Source organism: Pantherophis guttatus, chromosome 6, assembly GCF_059756535.1.
Source record: "Pantherophis guttatus breed Tessera chromosome 6, ASM5975653v1, whole genome shotgun sequence".
NCBI lineage: Eukaryota > Metazoa > Chordata > Lepidosauria > Squamata > Colubridae > Pantherophis > Pantherophis guttatus.
In genome coordinates, this window is record NC_142068.1 from 103,408,293 (window position 1) to 103,430,610 (window position 22,318).

The 22,318-nt window shown below is 41.4% G+C and overlaps 1 protein-coding gene across 7 annotated transcripts in view; it reads right to left on the reverse strand.

Moving 5' to 3' along the window:
* OGDHL (oxoglutarate dehydrogenase L) overlaps positions 1-22,318 on the reverse strand; it is an 81,586-nt gene that overhangs the window by 42,388 nt on the left and 16,880 nt on the right. For 4 of the 7 annotated variants that reach the window (XM_060685524.2, XM_060685521.2, XM_087871944.1 and 1 more), the window contains exons 3-10: positions 12,245-12,433; positions 10,032-10,134; positions 8,844-8,959; positions 8,040-8,194; positions 7,067-7,213; positions 6,077-6,167; positions 5,109-5,288; positions 4,040-4,168 (exon numbers count right to left, since the gene is read on the reverse strand). In XM_060685524.2, coding sequence (XP_060541507.2) covers positions 4,040-4,168; positions 5,109-5,288; positions 6,077-6,167; positions 7,067-7,213; positions 8,040-8,194; positions 8,844-8,959; positions 10,032-10,134; positions 12,245-12,433 — 1,110 coding nt within the window. Of the gene's footprint in view, positions 1-4,039; positions 4,169-5,108; positions 5,289-6,076; positions 6,168-7,066; positions 7,214-8,039; positions 8,195-8,843; positions 8,960-10,031; positions 10,317-12,244; positions 12,434-22,318 lie in introns of all 7 variants that reach the window. The other 3 variants (XM_060685523.2, XM_087871943.1, XM_087871945.1) reach the window with 2 other exon arrangements.

Genomic DNA, 22,318 nt, shown 5'->3' on the forward strand with positions numbered 1-22,318 from the left:
GTTGTCATCACATTTTCCTTCAATGTTTTTCAAGTGCTGTCCATGCAAAGCTCTGGTTTTCCATCTATTTAATCTGTCATCCAGCTGTTTTTCCTTCTATTCTGCCTTCTGTTGTTTTTATAATGTTCTCTGTTTTCACAGCCTGCAGCAATTTTTCTGTACTTTGGTTCACATAATCATTCAAACTTCATTTTTCTTCTTCTACAGTTTGATGGATTTGCAATAGTCCTCTGCCCCTAATAAATATTAATAATAATATTTATTATTATTAATAAATAATCTTTAGTGAGATTTACAGTCTTTGAGACTGGTTAATAGCTCAGCAGCTTGAGTCCTAACCAAGGACCTAGGAACTGTTAAGGTATCATCGGAGGATGTAAGCTGTTCTGAGTAAGGTGGTTTTTTGTAGAGTCAAAATGTTCAAGTCCGGTAAATTTAGAATTTCTAAATAGTGGGGTAGCCGCTCCAAGGGCTCCAATTACAATCGGGACAATACACAATTTCTTTTTCCACAGTCGCTCAACTTCAATTTGCAAGTCCCGGTACTTTGTGATTTTTTCTTGCTGCTTATCTTCAATCCGTGCATCACCAGATATTGCAATGTCAATGAACCATTCTTTTTTCTTGACATTATTATTATTATTATTATTGGTTAATCTTTAGTGAGATTCACAGCCTTTGAGGCTGGTTAATAGCTCAGCAGCTCGAGTCCTAACCAAGGACCTAGGAACTGTTAAGGTATCGTCGGAGGATGTAAGCTGTTCTGAGTAAGGTGGTTTTTTTGGAGAGTCAAAATGTTCAAGTCCGGCAAATTTAGAATTTCTAAATAGCAGGGTAGCCCTTTGGGTATTGCTCCAAGGGCTCCAATTACAATCGGGACAACACACAATTTCTTTTTCCACAGTCGCTCAACTTCAATTTGCAAATCCCGGTACTTTGTGATTTTTTCTTGCTGCTTTTCTTCAATCCGTGCATCACCAGGTATTGCAATGTCGATGAACCATACTTTTTTCTTTTCAACTATTGTTATGTCAGGTGTGTTGTGGACCAAGTGCCTGTCAGTTTGAATCCTAAAGTCCCACAAGATCTTGAGTTTCTCATTCTCTAAAACTTTCTCAACCTGATGTTCCGAGTGGTTTTTGCTGTACTCAAATCCAAACTTCTGGCACAATTTCCAGTGAATGATTTTAGCAACACGGTCATGGCGTTGTAGGTAGTCAGTTTGTGAAATTTTGCTGCACCCACTGATCAGGTGGTCGACTGTCTCCTCTTTCTCATTACAGAGGCGGCATTTGCTGCTGGTGGTAACATGTTGAATTTTTGCCTTCATGCAGTTTGTGGTTAGGGCTTGTTCTTGAGCTGCCAAAATAAAGCTTTCTGTTTCTTTTTTCAGTACTCCTGATCTTAACCAGTTCCAAGTTAGTTTCTGGTCAGCTTTGCCTTCAATACTTTTCAAGTATTGGCCATGCAGAGCTTTGTGTTTCTAATTTTCAGCTCGCTGCTCAGTTACTTCTTTCTTATATTCTGCTTTTGTTTGAGTTGTCTTTAAAAGGCCTCCTTTATTTACTTCCTTAATCATTGGTTCTTCACTTTTCTGGATGTAATCATTCAAGCTGCATTTTTCTTCTTCCACAGTCTGCTTTACTTGTAGGAGTCCTCGACCACCCTCTGCTCTTGGTAAATATAATCGGTCAACATCACTTTTAGGGTGCAAGGCATGATTCATTGTCATAAGCTTCCTTGTTTTTCTGTCCAAATTGTCTAACTCCATCTGGGTCCAGTCAATTATTCCTGCAGAGTATCTAATCACAGGTATAGCCCAGGTATTTATGGCTTTTATGATGTTTCCTCCACTCAATTTGGACATTAATATCTTACGAATTCGCCGAATGTACTTGGCTGAAGTTAATTCCTTGACTTTATTATGCATTAAGTCAGAGGCTTCTAAAATCCCCAAGTACTTGTAGCCTTCTTCTGATTTTACTGCCTTTATCATTTCTTCATTCTCTAGTTCTATTCCATCCTCTTCTATGATCTTGCCTGCTTTGGTTGCTATTGTTGCACATTTGTCAATTCCAAACTGCATAATGTCTTGGCTGAATTCTTTTGTGTTTTCAATTAATAAATTCATTTCAGCTTTTGTTTTACCAAACAGCTTCAAATCATCCATGTACATCAAGTGCGAGATTTTCAGTCCTTTCTTTGCAAGCTCGTATCCACAGTTCATCTTCTTCAAAATGATTGTCAGTGGTAGCATTGAGAGTATAAAAAGTAGGGGTGAAAGGGAATCGCCCTGGAAAATGCCTCGTTTAATTTCAACTTCACCCAGTTCTTCTTCATTAGCCATAAGTTTTGTTTTCCAGAGGTTCATTGAAGATTCCATAAATTTTTGTATGTTGCTGCTGATGCCTAATATTTCCAGGCATTTCTTGATCCAGCTATGGGGAACTGAATCAAATGCTTTCTTATAGTCTATCCAAGCCATGAACAGGTTGGTTCGTCTTTTCTTTGAGTTCTTTAGGATTAGCTTGTCGATCAGCAATTGATCTTTTGTTCCTCTTGAGTTTTTGCAGCATCCTTTCTGTTCTACAGGAAGCAAGTTATTTCTTTCCAGGTATCCATAGATGATGATGATGATGATGATGATGATGATGATGATGATGATGATGATGATTATTATTATTATTATTATTATTATTATTATTATTATTATTATTTCCTTAACTCTGTGCAATCTTCTCCCAGTCTTTCATCGTTCTCTGTCCAGTCCCTTTTTTTCTTTTCTGTCCTTTATCCTCCACTTCAATTCTCTTCAATTGTAAAGTTTATTGTCAATCTCCAAAAATGTCCAAAATATCCAATTTCAACAGCCTTAATTAGAAATCCCTAATCTTATTGTTTTCCAGTTCTATTCCGTCTACACCTCCATTAAATCCAATGTCTCAAATCACCACTCAAGTTCCGCCTTTAATAAAGTCTTTTTCGTTCTTTAAATCCTTCCGTAAATTTCACAGTCCTAATAACATGAACAATAATGGAATAAATATATTTAATTTATAATCACTACCGCTCAATCCTCAAGATATATCCAGCTGGAGTTTTCTTTCCTCTTTTCACCTAATATCTCACCTTTTGCGCAGTCACTGCTTGTCAAATTGTTTCTTCCACTCCTCTTCCTTCTAATCACTGTGTTTATTTGGCAGTATTTCTGCCTCAAGTTTTGGAGTCTCGGTATCTCTGCTCCCCCGTTCAACAATATAATTGTACCTCCTTTTTGGGATCTTCTCTCCTACCAATTGCAATTCTGTTGGTTTTGATCTTCGCTTCCTACTCCTTGGCTGTCAGCACTTCGGGCCAGCCAAAATGTCTGGTTTCTTCCCCGCCAGAATTAGGTTTCTCCTGAACCTTCGGAGGGATTGCTTCCCCCCCCCCCAAGGTCCTCAAAGATTCCTCTTTTTTCTATCAATCTCTCTGGGATTGATAGTGCCTATTTAGGCTTCCTAGCTGGGAAAAGTTAAGTTTCAAGAACGGAGCCCAGTTCCCTCGCCCCACTCACGCTGACATCACCGCCGGAAGTATTATTTCATTCTTTTCTTCTTCAATTTAACAACATTTTCAGTAGCAGAAGAGACAGAGAAAATAAAATCTACACAGTCCGTGTCAATTCAAGATTGAACAAGCATGACTTTGCTTTAAATTCAGAGTTAACCCGCATATGCAAACCAATATTATTTTGTTACACTTTACAATATTATTACACTTTAAGAGAGAGGGGGGAGGGGGAAGAGAGAGACAGACAGACAGATAGACAGGAATCTCCAATTTAATATCCTCCAAATGTGTTGGGGCTACAACTCTGGTTAACTGGATCTTCTAAGAGCTGTAATTCTTAACCAATATTTTTCTGCCATAGAAAAATTCAATTCCATGCGGGACCAAATGTCACATAGGATCTGTTATCTATTACAGTAGCTTCAAAAAGAGCTGTTGAAAGATGCTAATGCAACTCAAATTCTTAAGGACAGTCTCTGCTTTGTACCTGGTTGTTGACCACAACATGAATAGTTCCATTTGTGGTGTATGGTGGAAGATCACTCAGATGGAAAGTTTCATAAACCACTCCTTGACCAGCAAAGGCCGCATCTCCATGTAGAAGTATAGACATAACCTAAGTTGTAATGGGTTTAAAAATAATACATGTAGTTACCAACCAACGATCTTACAAACAAGCATTTCTGTTTTTGGATGGAATTCACAAAGATTATTATGAAGGTGATGCAAGTGCGTTGGAAGAGGAGCTGTGAATGTGAAGCAGTTGCATGAACCATGTTGGTGTTTCTTTAAGGATTTGTGCAATCCTTTAAAAGCTGCACCCTGGAGCCACTTCATGCCTTAAGCAAAGAGCAGTTCTCAAAATTACCAGGTGGGTCTGGAAAGGTACGGGTTCTGTAATGATTTTGAAAAGAAGATCTTTGCATTTCCACAGATCCTGAAGCACTTCTTCTGGAGATACAGAGACCTACTGGTTATGGCCTTTAGTGCCCTCAATGTCTTGGGGCCAAATTCCCTAAAAGAGCTTCTGGAGCTCACAAATGAATTCTCCAGCTTCTCTCCTGGTTGGAATGGGACAAATCACCATGGCTGACTAGCCCTGGCTGTCTCACAGTGGCTGACTCACCCTGGCCAACTCACGGTGGCCAACTCACTGTGGGACCACTTGCTGTGGAACAATTCAACATAGGATAACTCAAGAGAGGGACAAGTAGAGAACTGCAGCTCACCCCAGCCTGGAGGACTTCCAAAGTTGAGAAGGTTCAAACCTAAAGCAAGACAAGGCCCGCTGCAATTCACTTGTCCCTCTCTTGAGTTATCCTGCGTAGAATTGTCCCTCAGTGAATTTTCCCACAGGGAGTTGGCCGTGGCAAGTTGTCCGAGACCCCTCTAGGTTGCACAATGATGACATGACATGCCAGGCATAATTTGCTCAGCTTGTACTGAACATCCATGGTGATTTCCCACTTACCTTCTATAAATTCAACTTGAGCCAGAATGAGCTTTGAAAATGGAACCTGTATGACAGTCAACCGAAGCTATTAAGACAATGTTACCTTTCTTCCTTCGGTATCCCCTCGGTAAAACTGTTCAGCTTTAGTTTTGCCTTGGACAACAGGATCTACCGCTTCCAAATGAGATGGGTTGGCCACAAGGGACAGGGTGATCTTTTTGTTCGTTACTCGGTTGATTCGCTCGTGATACATTCCCAAATGATATTTTACATCTCCAGATCCCTTAGGCAATCAGAAATTAGGAATGTTAATCTAAGCATATGCTCCCAGGATGGATTGGCAGAATGTTAAGCAATGATTTCTTTACGTAAACTCTGACTTATTTGTATGTCTTTATCGAATCAGCAAAATACAATATACCAAGAGTTTATGAAGATTCTCAGTCATCCAGGTCATGGTTGTCTCAAAAGTGCTTTTTTTCAAGAGACAACTGGACTTTCAGGTTTTTCTTTGAAGACGTCTCGCTTCTCATCCAAGACGTTTCTTCAGAGAAGGGGGGGGGATGGTGAGGTTACAGAAAGCTGCTCCTTAAAGAAACATTGCTTAATTCTTAGCAGTTGGTCTCGTGAGTATGAAATCCATAGAGAATCGCAGAGAATAATAAAACATTAAAAAACCATTATAGAGCAAGAAGAAGCAGCTTCTTGGATGAGAAGCAAAGCATCGTCAAAGAAAAAACAACAACAGAAAAGTCCAGTTGCCTCCTGAAAAAGCCCCATGAAGGGACAACCATGACCTGGATGACTGAGAATCTCCACAGACAGCTACATCCTGATAGGCCAAGTGTGGAATCCTTGCTTTTTAAAAAATATATATATTTAATATACAATGTAAATAATTATTGTTCAGTGATATGGCAGAGCATCCAAATTAATTAAACAAATGGTCACTCTAGCTTTTATGGAAAGTTGATCAAGTTGCCAAAACCCAAAATACCCACACAACAGTGTGATCAAGACAACCAATAGTAGCCGACAATATTTGGAAAAGTTGAAAGGATATTTTCCCACCTCATCAGCTGCTTCAAGCTTTGGGTCGAATTGACAAAATATTTGTTCAAGTTCTTTTCGAATAACATTTGCCAACACATTCAGTCTTCCTCTGGGAGGAAAAAAAAGCATCCAAAATAAATCCCAAGAGTTAAAAATCAACAAATCTATACCCATATAATCGATGGCTAAGATCAGTGATCAGTGTCATACATCATGGTTTAAAATGTTACTATTTCTCTCCCTAATGTTATTATCAGTGTATTTATACCTCACCTAAATGTGAGCAGAAGTGTTTTAAAAGATAAGATAAATTACTGAAATTAGCAGACCATTAATAAACAGACAATAAGCTGAAAGGCTAAACTGCCAATTGTTGGGAACAATGGACGAGAGAATTGGGAAAAAGCAGCACGCAACAGCATTAAATGTTAAAAGGTGTTCGAATCTCACCAGGCTCAAGGTTGACTCAGTCTTCCAGCCTTCCAGGGTCAGTCAAATGAGGACCCAGATTGTTGAAGGTAATAGAGGCTGATTCTGTAAACCGCTTAGAGAGGGCTATAAAGCATCATGAAGCGGTATATAAGTGCTATTGCTATTGCTAAGAGATTCATTCATTGTCAATACATAACTGTGATTTGCTCCCGATGCCACTCTAGAAGTGTGCCTTGATGATAGTAGCAATAGCACTTAGACTTCAGGGTGCTTTACAGCTCTCTCTAAGCAGTTTACAAAGTCAGCTTATTGCCCCCCAACAAACTGGCTCCTCATTTTACCACCCTCGGAAGGATGGAAGGCTGAGCCAACCTTGAACCGGTCAGGATCGAATTGCCGGCAGCCGGCAGTCAACAGAAGTAGCCTGCAGTCCTGCAGTCCTGCGCTACCACGGCTCTTATTAGCATTCTACAGCCAATGTTTAAAAACAAAAGTGAGGCCCAAATCCCTGATAATATTCAGGAACTGCAAGCCAGTGCCTTGCTGAGGGATTAAATGACCCAGCCAGGCAATTACCTGTGGGGCATGCCCATTATAACATATTCAATTCCCATTTCACTTGATTTATCAATGATTGTTTTAAGAGCAGGAATCATGACTTCGCATCCTTCCAAGCCAAAGCGCTTTTCCGATGACCATTTCCTAGCCAGGAAATCCTCAAACCTAAGGAAGTGAAAAAGCAAACTCAGGTCTGTTGCTAAAACAAAAAGCAAACATCCATTGATGTAGCACGTATAATGACCTCAAACAATCCCAATCTTAGAAATTGCACTTGAATACAAGAGTATTGCATAGTTATTTATCAGCAACAAGTAAACAGGATTCCTTAATAAAATAAAGGGAGGGAGGAACAGGAGGGAAGGGGAGTGGAGAGGGGAAGAGAGGCATATAGGATCAGAATCCATCCATATAGCCATTAATAAGGAGTCTGTTCTTCTTGTATAGAAACTAGATACTAAGAAATGCCTTCCCACTTTATTAAATCGATCCGTCTCATGTTAATCAGCACAAGCAGCAGAAATTGTACGGCTGAAGGTTTTTCCCCCCACTTCCAGAAAGATAAATGAGCAAAACTTCTGTGTGACATGCGGTTAACAGCCTGTCACTCAAATGTCATGTTAACCCAATTATTAAAAGCATCTGGCTGGAATTCATTTTTATTTTAATTAAATTCAAGCAACAGTGATCTACAGCTGTCTCGCTGAATAAATACTCCCAGGGAAGGCAAATGTTGTATTTGAGGAACAATGTGAAATTAATATTTAAACGTTCTTGAGAGGACAAGCATTCGTGGGTAGGTTCATTAACTGTGATGAGGGCTCCCCAAAATGCTGTGTTTTTATGGGGTTTTTTGCCTCAACCTGCCCTAAGAATGCAGAGGGAGGGGAAACCCTGAGTATTTACTAAACAGCTAAGACAGCTTTGCTGAAAGAGGTTCTCCTAAGGCAGATCTCAACAGCACACGCTTATCACATCCTTCCAAATATACCTTGTGGATCGTACCAGCCTGGCCAACAATGTCCGTTTTTCTTCGTTGTTAAATTTCATGACACCGGGCATCTCAAACTTCTGCCGGATCCAATCACACTGTTCCACATCATTAATAAACATAAATTCCAGCCCTATGTGTTGACAATAGGTATTCTGGACAGCAAGGCAATAGATGTATAAATGAAAAGGGGGATATGACAGGCAAGTCAACAAAGTTTTCCTTTACAGTCTATTGCTACACCTTATATAGAAGTCCATACAGCTGCGCAGTAGAACATGGGAGCAATCCTCCCTTTTCGTTCACAGAGGGCATCTCTCTCCAGCTCACATCCCCCACCCAAATGCCAATCTCCCCCCCCCCCATTTACTATGGCAGTCGATAGCAAGCAAGCATCGTAGAGGCTGACACTGTGTTTCTCCCTACCCATAGTATTACCTCCTTCAAAATCCCCAGGAACTCTGGCTGCATTTTGTTTCCGAGACATTCCTCTGACTAGTGATATTAATTTACCACCAACAACTAGTTAAATAAAATTTGTAGCAAGAAATGATACAGCCGCTTTGGGGTCATCAGATTTTACTCCTCACCAGAAGACTGGAGACTGTTGGGGCCCTTGGTGCTCTCTGAGCTTGGTGGTTTTCTTGCAGACGTTTCATGACCCAACTAGATTACATCATCAGGGCTAGAAGGGAAGTGGGGGGTTTGCTCTCTTTTTATATTCCAGTGGCTTGCCCTGTCAGTGTTGGTGGAAGACTGATAATCGCCCACGTCCCATTTAGGAGAAGAAGCAACCACACTGACCTCCAGCCGCCTGATAATCTCCCGTAGAGAAAGCATCGTCTCATTTCCTCCTATGAAGGTGGTTGTGGGCAATCGGAAGACTTTGTCCAAGTCAGATTCGTACAAGCCATAAAACTCTGTGAGGTGGACATGATTAGCAAAGAGACAGGAAGGCGGCAAGCCAAAGTCAAACAAGGGTCCCACACCCCAAGGATCTCCACCTGACACGTGCTCACCTTCTTCCCTTTCAGACCTTCTCTGCAAAGAATTGCCTTCTCATGGGGAGAAGAAGGGTTGCATACTGACTGGATTCACACAACACACTGAGTGACTGGCTAACCCATGATTTACCGAGGGAGCCCTGCGTGATTAGATTTGAGCAAGCTATGCCGTAAGACATGGTTGACATATAGAACGGCTAATGGGAGATGTGAATGCCTCCGTTATACTGCTTAGTCAAAAATGGATGTAGAGCGAACACACATTTGGTGCTTGCTTGGAGATTTTTGCAACCATGCGAGCATTTTTTTCAAGACATTATGATGCAAGTTAATGCCTTATCTATTGAAATACTGTATATATTTTCTTTCTCAGGATTTCTTATTTTAGTATTTATTTCTTAGTTAATTTTTTGAAGAGGGAACTGACTTCTGAACATGTTTATGGAGATTTTTGGTCAAATAGGTCATGATTGTCCCAAAGGTGCTTTTTCAGGAGGCAACTGGACTTTTTTTTCCCTTGAAGACATTTCACTTCTCATCCAAGAAGCTTCTTCCAAAGAAACTCCGAAGAAGCTTCTTGGATAAGAAGTGAAACATCTTCAAGGCAAAACAAGGAAAGTCCAGTTGCCTCTTGAAAAAGCACCTTTGGGATGACTTCTGAATATTTCTTAAAGTTCACCCCAGATTCCTGCTACTTAAAAACCTCTCTCTTCAGGCCTATACAAACAGACACACCCTTCAGTTAAGTATACAATGCATGTGTGAACATACGCAAAAATCCACATACATATAAAAAATGCTAATCTATTTACGATAAACTAATACACATAATTAGAGGACAATCTCACTAAAAAAGATTTGGCTGCTACGTTCCAGTAGGAAAAAAAATTGCAATGCTTAACTAACTTGCCAGTTGTGTTTTGTTTCCCTGAGACATTCCTCTGACTATGGATATTAATTTACCACCAAGGCGGTTTAAAACTCTCACCCAGTTTATCTATAGTAGTGATTAAATCCGACGGAATGAATGAATCCAAATCGGCATCCAGGATTCCTAAGGGATCCAACTGAGCCACGTGGTGTCCCCGGATCTGAAGAGGTCAGAGTGGGAAAGAAGGGAAGTAGGAAAGGCGAAGAAAAGAACAAACATCATGCTAAACTGAGTCAATCAAAGCTCACCGAAACTTGTGGAATTACAGTGATTCATGGAAGCATCAAAAGAAACGGCATGAATCCCCAGAGGATCAAGCTGGGCTTTGTAGTGCCCTACAAACTGAAGATAAGAACTCCTGTCATTTATGGGTATGGGAATTATAAGAAATCTTGTCTTACCTAGTTTGCAAAATTTGGTCCAATTAGCAATGAAAAGCATTTTTATATCCAATGGCAAGTGTTAAAATTCTAATTCTAATTTTAAATTAGTTTTTTCAAATTAATTTCAAAATTAAAATTCTAAGGTGCATTCCTTATAGCAAACAGACCAGTGGTAGGTTGCTCCTGGTTCAGTCCGGTTCTATAGAACCGATAGTAAAACCGGCGGGAGGCTCCACTCACCCACCACACCATCATCATGGTTGACCTGCGCATGTGCAGAAGCAGCACAAGCGAGCGAAACGAGCGCGCATGCATGCTCCCGCTGCGAACCGGTAGTAAAGGTAATTAGAACCCACCCGTGAAACAGACAGAACTCTATCCAGTGACATCACAAAATAGCACTGGGAAATTTCAGTGGTGAATATTCCCAAATTGGTACTTGTGTGGTTATTCTTATGTTTGTGCATGATACGACACCCTTCTGATAAGTTCAACGTAGGCTTTAATTCTCTTAAATATTCTCTAAGTAGATGGGCACGGGGTCTAGGACAACTCACCACAGGCAACTTGCCAACTCCGTGTGGGATTAGATCCTTTTATTATTTACCAAAGCATTACAAAAGGTAGCAATCGTAGGAATGATTTCCTTTGATAAAAGGAAATAAAATAATTCCTTGAGAAAAACATAGTCAACAAAAATAAAAGGAAGTAAATGAATCCCATGAAGTTGTCCCCTGGTGAGTTGGCCATGGCAAGTTGGCTGTGGTGGCTTGTCCCATTCCGGTGTGCATATGTGGGTGTTTAGAAACAAGTTATAGCAATAGCGTTGAAGACTTATATATCACTTCACAGTGTTTTACAGCCCTGTCAAAGTGGTTTACAGAGTCAGCCTATTGCCCTCCAACCATCTGGAGAGAATTAGGAAACAGGACTTTTCCTTCTGAGTGCCCTAATTGCACATACAGCATTGGATAAGATATTACTTCTGGTCAATTTGCAAGAGACGACGGCTCTTTCTGTTGCTTTGAACAAATTCCACTTAGAATGATTATACTGTAAACAGTTCTCTTCAATTCTGCTCAGCTGGTATTTATATTACAGTAAACCAATTTCTGTTCTGAAGCAAAAGAATGCACAGTAGGTCTTCTGTTGTATTTGATATCTTACTGAGATAGACATGAGTCTCCCCTAAACATTTGTTAGGGGGTATAGCCACAGATATATTTTAGTGTCAAAGGTCACTTCATTTTCAAAGGCCTTGGCTTGGCAGCTTTCTTTGATTTCCCCTTGCAATAGATGTCCCATATCCATCCATCCATCCTTCCTTCCTTCCTTCCTTCCTTCCTTCCTTCCTTCCTTCCTTTCCTCCCACCCACCCTCCCTCCCTCTATTTTATTAACAAATAGATTCTTGTTGCTGGTACATTGCTGGTACCCTGCAATGCTGTTTTATTCAGTACAATTTCTAAGATTCTAAGATTATTCGGTGCAATTTCTAAGATTGTTGCTTGCTGTGAACAGTTTAAGTCTGTGGTCCTTCCTTCCTCTTTCTTTGGCTTCATATACTGTATCTGATGGATGCTACTGAATTTGGCAGTTATGGAAACATGGCACAGAAATGGTAAAGAGTGAAAATTATTATTCCCTGTTAAACAACAGTGTATCGTTATGCCCGGTGGTACTCTTTTTACCCAACCCCTTAGAAATTAGATTAAGAACTTTCACAAAATCAAATGTCTCCTTCGACAGGATAATATAAAGCTGGACAACTTTGACAGAAGTTAAGTTATTAAAAACTTAATAACTTTAATAAGTTATTTAATAAGTTATTAAAAACTTCTAAGAACGTTTTCAAATGGAAATGGAAGAGAGTCTCTTGTTCACTTACCTGGTAGGCTCTGATCAAGGACTGGACCGCCAGATGGTCTTCAACCAGCTTCTCAGCCATACCAGGTGCTTTAGTCAGCCTATGGCTTTGGAGGGATGTTTTCGTTTCAGAAAGGTCTGGCAAAGTTGAAGAGAGGGGCTGTCCAGGAAGAGCCTTAGCAGTAGCATTACGGAAAAATAAATCCCAAGACTAAAGAAGATGGTTGAGGGCAAGAGAGGAGTGAGAAATGGTTAACTTAGACCTGGCAAGATTTCAACAACGTAATACTGTGTCAGACCTGCCTCAACTTGGTCTTCTAAGTAAAAAAGATCCTTAACTCCATTGGTTGATTAAGGTATAGTTTACTAAAAGTCAAATGAATTACAATAGTGCAAAGCCAGAACTAAGGGTTCACACAGCAAATTTTCCCAGTTAATTTTCCTCCCTTAGTCCCTTCCCATTACTTGTCTCTTCTTGTCCAATCAAATTTAAAAGAGATGCTTTGGAAACAGTCACTCATGTCAACATTCTTCTTCCAAGGAAACAACCTTGAAGACTTCCTCGGTTCTCGCAGAGAACTCTTCTCACAATTCGGTTTCACTTTCCCCCAAGCTCTCTCCTTCCCTTCCAGCTCCCATCGGGGCCCATGGCGGACTGGCAGTGAGGTGGCAGTTCTGACATACTGATCCAAACAGAAGCCCTCACTTTGACATCCCTTTTCCTACTTCCGTATCCTAAACCTCCCATTCAGGTCTTCACACATATCCTATTATCATCCTTGTTGAAAAACCAAAGGCAGCCATTGCAAATGTATTAAGAAATTATTATTATTATTAAATGCCCTATTACATTTGGATTCAACAGTTAGAATCAGAAACGACCAATGGATTTATATAGTGATCTTTCCTCTACCCAGTGATGCATTTCAATCCTGCCTTGTTTTTATGGTGGTTTCCTACATTACCAATATCAATACAAAATGTAGTAAGCTGTGACTGGCTGATCCATGGTTTGCTGAATAATTCACAACACGGCTCTCGTAATGCTGAGCCAAAACTTAATAAATAGGCTTGCATGAGCCACACGCTGCTAGCCAACCACTGAAGCCTAGCATGTTGAATGAACCAAAGTCTTGCAGATAGTACATGGTCCAATTGGTTGAATAAACTATGGTCCGGTGAATCAAATTTCCTTAGAGGAGTTTGCCATTGAATATTTCTGCTTATCTACTACAAAAATCCCCATCTTCTGAAAACGAATGAAGTATGGACTTGTTAGACAATGATAGTATATTTTCATTACTAGACTGTGTTGTTTCTCTGTGCCATATGATATATGTGGGTATGTGGGTATATGCATAATCTTCTATTTATGTATTTATATTTTTGTCATGCTTATGTAGTGTATGTTGGAGGTGGTGACTCTTTGAGAGCTGTAGGTAATGAAATTTCATTTTAATGTGTGCTGATTAGTGTACATTTAAAGTGACAATAAAGTTATTGTAAGTGTCAACTTCAAACCAAACCTAGCAGCAGCCATCTTTCTGTTCCTCAGTTGCCACACAGAGGAGGAAGGGGGGGGAAGGAGGTTGGAATGCATTACATGACACAACAGAGAGCTTTTTCATGAGAACCAAGGTCATCTCTACTAGCAACCAATAAGGTCGGGGAAGGAATGCCCGAAGAGATTGCCAATTAACCCAATTGGCCAACGTGATCTGTGACACTTGGGGATGGGGTTATTTCCTAGTTTAATTATACTGAAACCACAGGAAAAATTTAGGATTGGTTTTTCTTTGAAGCTGTGCCAATATGATATACTCAATCAAGAAGTCCTTTGAGAAGGAACCAAGTCTCAAGAGTTCTGCTTTGCTTGGATTTAGTCAGAGCCTTGACATTAAGTTATTCGTGTCATTCATTTGAATGTGAAAATCTTCTTCAAATGAAGATCAACTCCTGGTGACTCCATGGATGGAGGGAGCTCCCTGTTGCTTTTTCACTAATGCTTTCATCGGAGGTGTTTTGCAGTTTCTATCCCTAGAGCCTTCCAGGTCCTCCAGGGTTAATCCTGTTTAGCTTTCCTGTGCAACCAAGGTCAAGTGAGGCAAGACAGCCTGGAATCACAAGTGTCATCTGGGAACAGCATCATTGCAATCTCCTTGGCGGTGTGATGGAAGCAGCTTGCATTGTCTTCCTCCTGGATCATTTTTCTCCTTCCCAATCTACCACCAGCCTTGAGGCTTCATGGTTATCCCTTTTCAAGAATTAATCAGGGTCAATTGAGATAGCCAAGGACAACCAAGTGCTGCTAATTGTTTAGGCAGACAGATGCTGGCACAACTAAGCCTGTACTTAATTTAACCTCGAGGCACTCCACTCCACGAACTGAAGGACAGATCAATTCCCTGCTTCATCAATTCCCTGCTTCGTAATAGAATGAGTAACTCAATTTGCATGACTTGCAAATCCTCAACCAAGTGAGCAAAAAGTCATTATTATCTGTTGAACCAAGAAGGAAACATTCACTGCCTATCCCCAAAGAGATCACACCCAGGTAGGAAAGCAATTATCCCAATAGCATTCTTGATTTAGCATCTTATAATAAACTTCATTTTATGAATATCTTAAAGAGTGAAATAGTTATGTTACAGGTAGTCCTCAACTTACAACAGTTCATTGAATGACCATTTGAAGTTACAATGGCACTGAAAAAAATGACTTATGACCGTTTTTCACACTTTTCACCACTGCAGCATCCCCTTGGTTACATGGTCAAAATTCAGATGCTTGGCAGCTGACTCACATTTATGATGGTTGCAGAGTCCTGGGGTCACATGATCCCCTTTTGCGACCTTGTGACAGGCCAAGTCACTGGAGAAGCCAAATTCACTTAACAACAGTGTGACTAATTTAACAACTGCAGTGATTCGCTTAACAACTCTAGCAAGCAAGGTCATGAAATGGGGCAAAATTCATTGAACAAATATCTCGTTTAGCAACAGAAATTTAGGGCTCAATTGTGGTCATAAGTCAAGGACTATCTGTATAGAGCAACCAGAAGACAGTTTTAAGGCAGAAAAATGATAATCCATCATTATGGACACATTAATGTAGATTACTACATTTGTAAGACTTCAATTTAATTTATTATAAAGCCCAGTGTCAGCCTCCACCTTTACTGCTTTGGCTGCCATAGTAACGGGAGGGGGGAGAGCTAGGTAGCATGGGGGGGGGGAAGCGTGCTGGAGGAAACGAAACCGATAGTTAAGCCACCGGACTGTATTTTTGTTAAGGATATTGTTGTTGTGTTACCAACCAGCAGAGTGTAGAGCACAGAGAAACGTTGCTGAGAGCAATGAATAAGAGATATGCAAACTGGTTTATCAAAGGTTTACTTTATAGTGAAAAAACAGTCTCATAGTCTTTTAAATCAATCCAAGTCTTTGCCAGTTAAATCAGTCCAGTGATACAAAATCTTCTTACCGCACAAACAGTAGTTGGTTAGAATAATAAACTCACTCTGGTTCACAAACCACGATGGTAGCAGATCCATCCAACGATGATAGCACAATGGATAGCACTCCTCACACAATGGTAGCTTATCATCAACTGAATACATTACAGTACCTTTCTTAAATACGTTCACAACTAATTACAGCATGATTCAGCATTACAATGAATCAGCAGGAAAACTTTAAAGTCACACAATACATATTCATATTAAAGTCACAGAACACATCTATTGCCTGGACAACTTGTTAGGCTCAAATCATATCCTAACAATCTTTGAAGCTGCCGTCGGGCCAACGGTCGTGGCATTCCTGATCGATGACATTGCCAGACGTGTGCTTCCACCTGACCCCTGGAAGACCTTTGGATTGGATGATATACGGTGGACAGTGGGAGGGGATGCTTTCTATATGCAATTTTTGCACGCATTGCCTTACATTCTGCTTTCCTTTGGTTGCATTCACTTCATTTTCTAGTAAAAGTACCTTTCTCTATAAACAATGGAGTTTGGGTCATTCTTTCCTGGACTTTGAAAGAAGCACACCTGACATTAAGCAGAAATCTCTTCTCCAGCCATCCTGGATAAATACTGAGGGGGCTGAACCCAAGATATGTCTGACCAAGAGAGTGAAGGAGACCAGATGGGAGCTTCTGGCTCTATGATGACTTCACTTCAAGCGGAGAAGGAAGCTGCAGAATGGATGGAAAAAATTTGGCTAAGAGAGGAGCCAGAGGAAGCTAGATGGTCGAGGGGAGTAGGAAGGTTGCCGGACTTGGGGAGGACCCCCCAAGGAGTAACCAGCTCCAGACCTTGTAAGGGAGAGGCGGTGTGGCTGCAAGAGCAAAAGGAGAGCCTCATGATCGCTCAGGCGATGCAACTCCTCCGCGATGCTGAGGAAAGCCGCAAAAACTGTGAGTCTTATGTATTCCCTGTGGGGAAGGGAGGAGACTACCCCAGACTGGATCCAGAAGAGACAGCCTGTGGGGGAGAGGAAGAAGAAGCTGGGGAAGAAACATCTCAGGCTTCTGGAGCTCAAGCGAGGCATGCAGCAGCCCAGGGACCCCCAGCCTTGCAGGCCCCACCCTGCAGACGCAAAAAGCCAAAAATTCCCCCCGAACCGGAAAATATGATGGGAACCCGAAGACCTTGGGGCTTTTCTTGACCCAAGTGTGGAACCACATGCAGGACTGGGGGGAGGATTACTTATCAGATGCGGCACGAGTGAGATGCGTCACAAATGTCTTAGAGGGAGTAGCAGCTGAATGGATGGTGGTCCTCCACAATAATAACTCTCCCTTGCTGAGGAATTACAACCTGTTCATGGGGGCTCTTAGGAGGCGGTTTGAAGACCACCTAGCTGAGCGGAAAGCGAGACTCAGAATGAAGGGTATCCAGCAGGGCCGGAGATCGGTGGCAGAATACACCCAAGAATTTCGCGAACTGGCACTCTACATGACAGGGTGGTCAGAAGCGGCCCTACTGGAGAGTTTCAAGGACGGACTGAATGAAGACATATACAAAGACTGTAGAGCACGGGGGGTCCCTGAAGACTTGCAGAGTTGGTACGTAGTAGCTGAGGATGTGGAAATTGAGCTGGCCCGAAGCCAACTCTGAGGGGGCCGTGCAGGAGACCCGTCATCCTCCTTCTACCGCAAAGGAGCACCAAAGGCGGGCGCGAGGAGAGCAGAATTCAAACCAAAATTGAAGCCCTTCACGTGTTTCAAATGTGGAAAGGAAGGCCATCGGGCCGCTGAATGTTTCTCCAAGCCAGTACCAAAATCTACCAGCTCGGGACCAAAGAAGGCTGACAAAGCACCCGCAAAAGCTCGCGAAACTGCCCTGAAAGGAGAAGTCGTTGAGTTCGCTCCCCGAAACCAGGGTGAGTTGGGAACTCTTACCACCGCGGACAACAGCAGGACAGACTCCGACTCCAATGATCTGGTGAATCACACTGTGGGCCCCATGCTCATCCCCATAGAAATAAGGGTGCCGTCCACAGGGGCACATGTGCAGATGTTAGCCCTATTAGACTCTGGGTGCACCAGGTGCATAATCAGCCCGAAAATGCTGGAGAAAATGGGCCTGAGGCTAAAAACGTGAAAAAGGCCCATTGCGTTCTGTCAGTTGGATGGATCAATTGCAGGAGGAGGCCCAGCCAGCTTTGTGAGCAAACCCATTGAAATGCAATTAGGGGATCACGTAGAGACCCTCAGGTTTATTGTGGCCACTGGCATGGAACGACCCCTCATACTTGGACTGCCCTGGCTCCGTAGATGGAACCCACGTGTTAACTGGAAAATGGGGGTTTTGTGCATTCGCACCGGAAAACCGAGACTAGAGAGGGAAGAAAACCCCCTGGATGATGGAGTAGAACACGAAAAGGCGGAAGTGGCAATAGGCCACATCGAAGGGGAGGAAAAGATTCCAAAGGAGTATTGGGATCTCCGAGAAGTTTTTAGTGAAAAGGCCTCGGATGTACTACTCCCCCACAGAGCTACGGACTGTACCATTGAAATACTCCCCGGGGTGAAGCTCCCTAAGCCAAAGATCTACCCCATGACCCCTCAAGAACTAGGGGAATTGCGAAACTTCATTGATAAAAACCTAGAACGGGGTTTTATCCAACCAGCCAGACCAAGGGTGGCGGCGCCTGTAATGTTCCGAGAAAAGAAAGATGGCTCCTTTCGTTTGGTACTTGATTATAGGAATATCAACGCTATTTGCGTGGAAAACGTTTACCCCCTGCCGCTCATGAAGGACATGCTAGCACATTTAGGAAAGGGGAAAATTTTCACCAAACTGGACTTATGAGAGGCATACTACAGAGTGAGAATTAAGGAGGGGGATGAATGGAAAACCGCGTTTAGCTGCCCACTGGGATGTTTCCAGTTTCGAGTGCTCCCTTTTGGACTACAAGGAGCCCCTGCTGTGTTCATGCAATTGATTAACAAAGTACTGCATGAGCACCTGTATAAGGGGGTGCTGGTTTACTTGGATGACATTCTTATCTACTCTGAGAGCATGGACGACCATGTGAAATTGGTGCAAACTGTCCTGAAAAAACTCAGGGCTGCTGAACTATATGCCCAACTCTCTAAATGCGAGTTCCACCAAAGCAAAATTGACTATCTTGGATATCGCATATCGCATGAGGGAATAGAGATGGACCCTGGAAAAGTTCGGGCAGTATTGGAATGGGCTGCACCACGCACCCGCAAACAACTACAAAGTTTCCTCGGATTTGCTAACTTCTAGAGACAGTTTATCCCCTCGTTCGCCAAAATTGCGCTGCCAATAACAAATCTTCTGAAAACAAAAGGTGAAGTAAGACCAAAGCCCTCACGAGCTCTTGAATGGACTATGGACTGTCAGGCGGCATTCGAAAAGTTGAAATGGTTGTTTGCTGCTGAACCAGTCCTCAAACATCCGGACATGGAAGAGCCTTTTGTAGTACATGCTGACGCGAGCGACGTGGCAGTAGGAGCAGTACTTCTGCAGAAGAATGCAGAAGGGAAATTACAACCCTGTGCCTATACGTCCCGCAAATTGTCAGAGACCGCAAGGAGATGGGCCATATGGGAGAAGGAAACTTTTGCAGTGCAATGGGCGTTGTTAACATGGAGACAATTTCTTGAAGGAGCTAAGCATCCTTTTGAAGTTTGGACTGACCATAAAAACTTGGAGGCTTTGAAAACACTGCGTAAGCTGTCACCAAAGCAAGTTCGTTGGGCTCAACACTTCAACCGTTTTAATTTCACTTTACGCTACCTTCCTGGTGGAAAGAACTTCATGGCGGATGCACTTTCCAGATTGCCTCAATACAACAGTACCAAGGAGGAAGTGGTTCGGCCTATCATACCTGTGACACAACTAGCAGCGCCAGTAACTACCAGAGCACAGACGAGGGCTGATCCAGCCCTCTTGGGCGATTTGCTTCAGAAACTACAAGAAGCTCTAAAGACTGACGAGTGGTTTTGAACCCACTCGAATGAATGTACACTCCGTGATGGACTAGCTTGGATTGGGGCCAAATTGTATGTTCCGGGCAGTTTAAGAGTAGTGGTGTTGCAGCACGCTCATGACACCAAGACGGCAGGACACTTTGGATTTGTTAAAACTCTACATCTCGTTAAAAGACAATTCTGGTGACTTCCTGTTTGCTGCTGGCCGCCGCCAGACGTTCCTTAGGGATCGTCAGCTTCCACTGCCTGTTAGAGCCGCCTTCACAACGGAACGGCGGCTCGAAAAAACTCCGTTCCCATGAGGAAACGGAGATAGAGCCGGCAGGGGTGGGTAGAACTCTCTGCAGAGTCCCAAAAGTTTTTCTTTTACTTTTGGGATGGAGCGGATGAGATGCCCCATATCCCCAGCCGTTGCTCCGGGCTTTGGGAGACCTCTGCTAATGCAGAGCCAGGCGTCAAAAGCAAGCTTGCGAATTTGACAGATTACTCAAAGAAAATGTGAGCTGGACCTGTAATACTGAAGCGCAAGTATTTTACTTATCTTTTAAAAATTACTTAAGAGAATAGAGGAAGAGAAAGAGGAAAAAAGTTTCTTTTTAAAATGGCGTCTGCCGCGGCTGGAGAAGAGTTTGAGAGGGAAAGTTCTTCCGTTTTTTATTATTACAATGTAGCGGAATAAATACCACTGGCTACATTTGTAGACAAAACTCCGCTCCTGTTTTTGTTTTTCTCTTTTTTCCCCTGGAGGCTTGAGTGTTGCTGGCTGGAAGTCTTTTGTCTTGTTTTTTTTTTTTTCTTCTTCTAACAAAGCCTGCCTAGGCGGAAACATGGCACTGAGGCTTGTGAAGTCAGACAAACAAATAGGTGGGGGGGATTCCCCCACCAAGAATTTAAAGCAATATGTTTTAACTCTTCAGTCCCAGAAACCTGATTTTAATATAATAGAATTTCTCTTAGAGGAGATTGAAAGAAGGGATGAGATTGTGAATCAGCAACTTGAAAAATTTAAGCAGGAAACTAAGGAATTGGTGAAATCCAAGTTTGACTTTTTGCAGCAAAAAATTTTAAAATTGCCAGAATTCATGATTCGGTTGGATACAAATACTAATTTACTAGAGTCAAAAATGGATGAAATTCAAGATAAATTGGACAATAGATTTCAAAAAATTGAAAATGATTTGTTAAATATTCAGGATTATAGTTCAGAAGAAAAATTTAAAATGGATGCTGACCAAAAGTCTGGTAATGTAGAATATCTGGAACAGAGGATTCAAAAAGAGGTTCTAAAGATACAATATAATTTCACAGAATATGCAATAAGACTTAGAGGTTTGCAGGAAAATAACAGAGATGACTTAAGGAAAATATCTTCTGAATTTCTAGCTGGGATTTTAAAGATTCAACCTGAGGAAGTGTTTTGTAGGATTGACAGAGCTTATCGAATAAACTCTTGGACTGCCAAGCAAAGGCAATTGCCTAGAGATGTGGTAATCTATTTTTCAGATAAAGAAATTAGGAATAAAATTGTGCAAAATTCCTTCAATTCTAATTTGCAATTGTATGGAAGAAAGATTTGGATTTACAAGGAACTCCCACCTAAGATATTAATGGAAAGGAAGAAATTTGGCTTTCTGGTGTCTGAGTTAAAAAGGAGAAATATTCAATTCCGGTGGGACGTCCCAGTTGGTATTATATTGAGATATCAAGGAGAAAGATACCAGTTAAATACTGTTGAAAGGGCGGAAGAATTTTATCAAAATAGGTTGAAAATGAATTTAACGTCTTCAGATATAATACAGGATAAGCAGAAGGAGCTGGAACTAAAGACAGAGACTGTACCAGATAAATTGCCTTTGGATTTATCGGATACCCCAGCTGGATTATCTACAAATTTGAGAGAAGTGCCATCTGATTTTAATGTGATGACTTATCAAGGCAAGGACAAGCATGGAAACCAATTAGAGGATATACAAGGGATAAAAAAGAAATGCGAGACACAAAAAATTAGGATGGAGGTCAAACCCACAAAAAGAAAACAAAAAAAGAAATAGGTTGTACAAAAATAGAAATTTCTAACCCAAGCAACAGTGAAGCCAGTGATTTTAAAATATGAATGATTATGTGAAAACATAGAGGAGGCGACATATTGGTCAATATCATCCTGAGGATAGTGGCAGATCTCTGCATTGCCGTAATTTTGGGACATGGAAAGAGCCTCAAATTGATGGTTTTGAATTATCTATTTTGAAACTTCCTTTTGTGTTGATAAATATATTATAATTATCTTGAATTATAAGGCAAGAGAATCACATTGGGACATGCAGAAGATCGGGTTGTTACCCAATACGATGATGGAAATTAATAATCCTGATGAAACCCACAATTATTATTATATGGAATACAATTATAATGTCACTCGGGTGGTTGTTTTTACTTTTATATATATAAGAAGATGTTTACTACTGATGGGGGCAGATATGATTGGAGATCTTGAATAAACTGTTGCATCCGCAAGCTATGTCACCCTATTATGGATGTTGGTTTTAACAATCCAGTGGAAAGACTTCAAGAAGATATTATATGGACTATAAATTTAAAGTTATTGTCTTTTCTTTTTTTTATT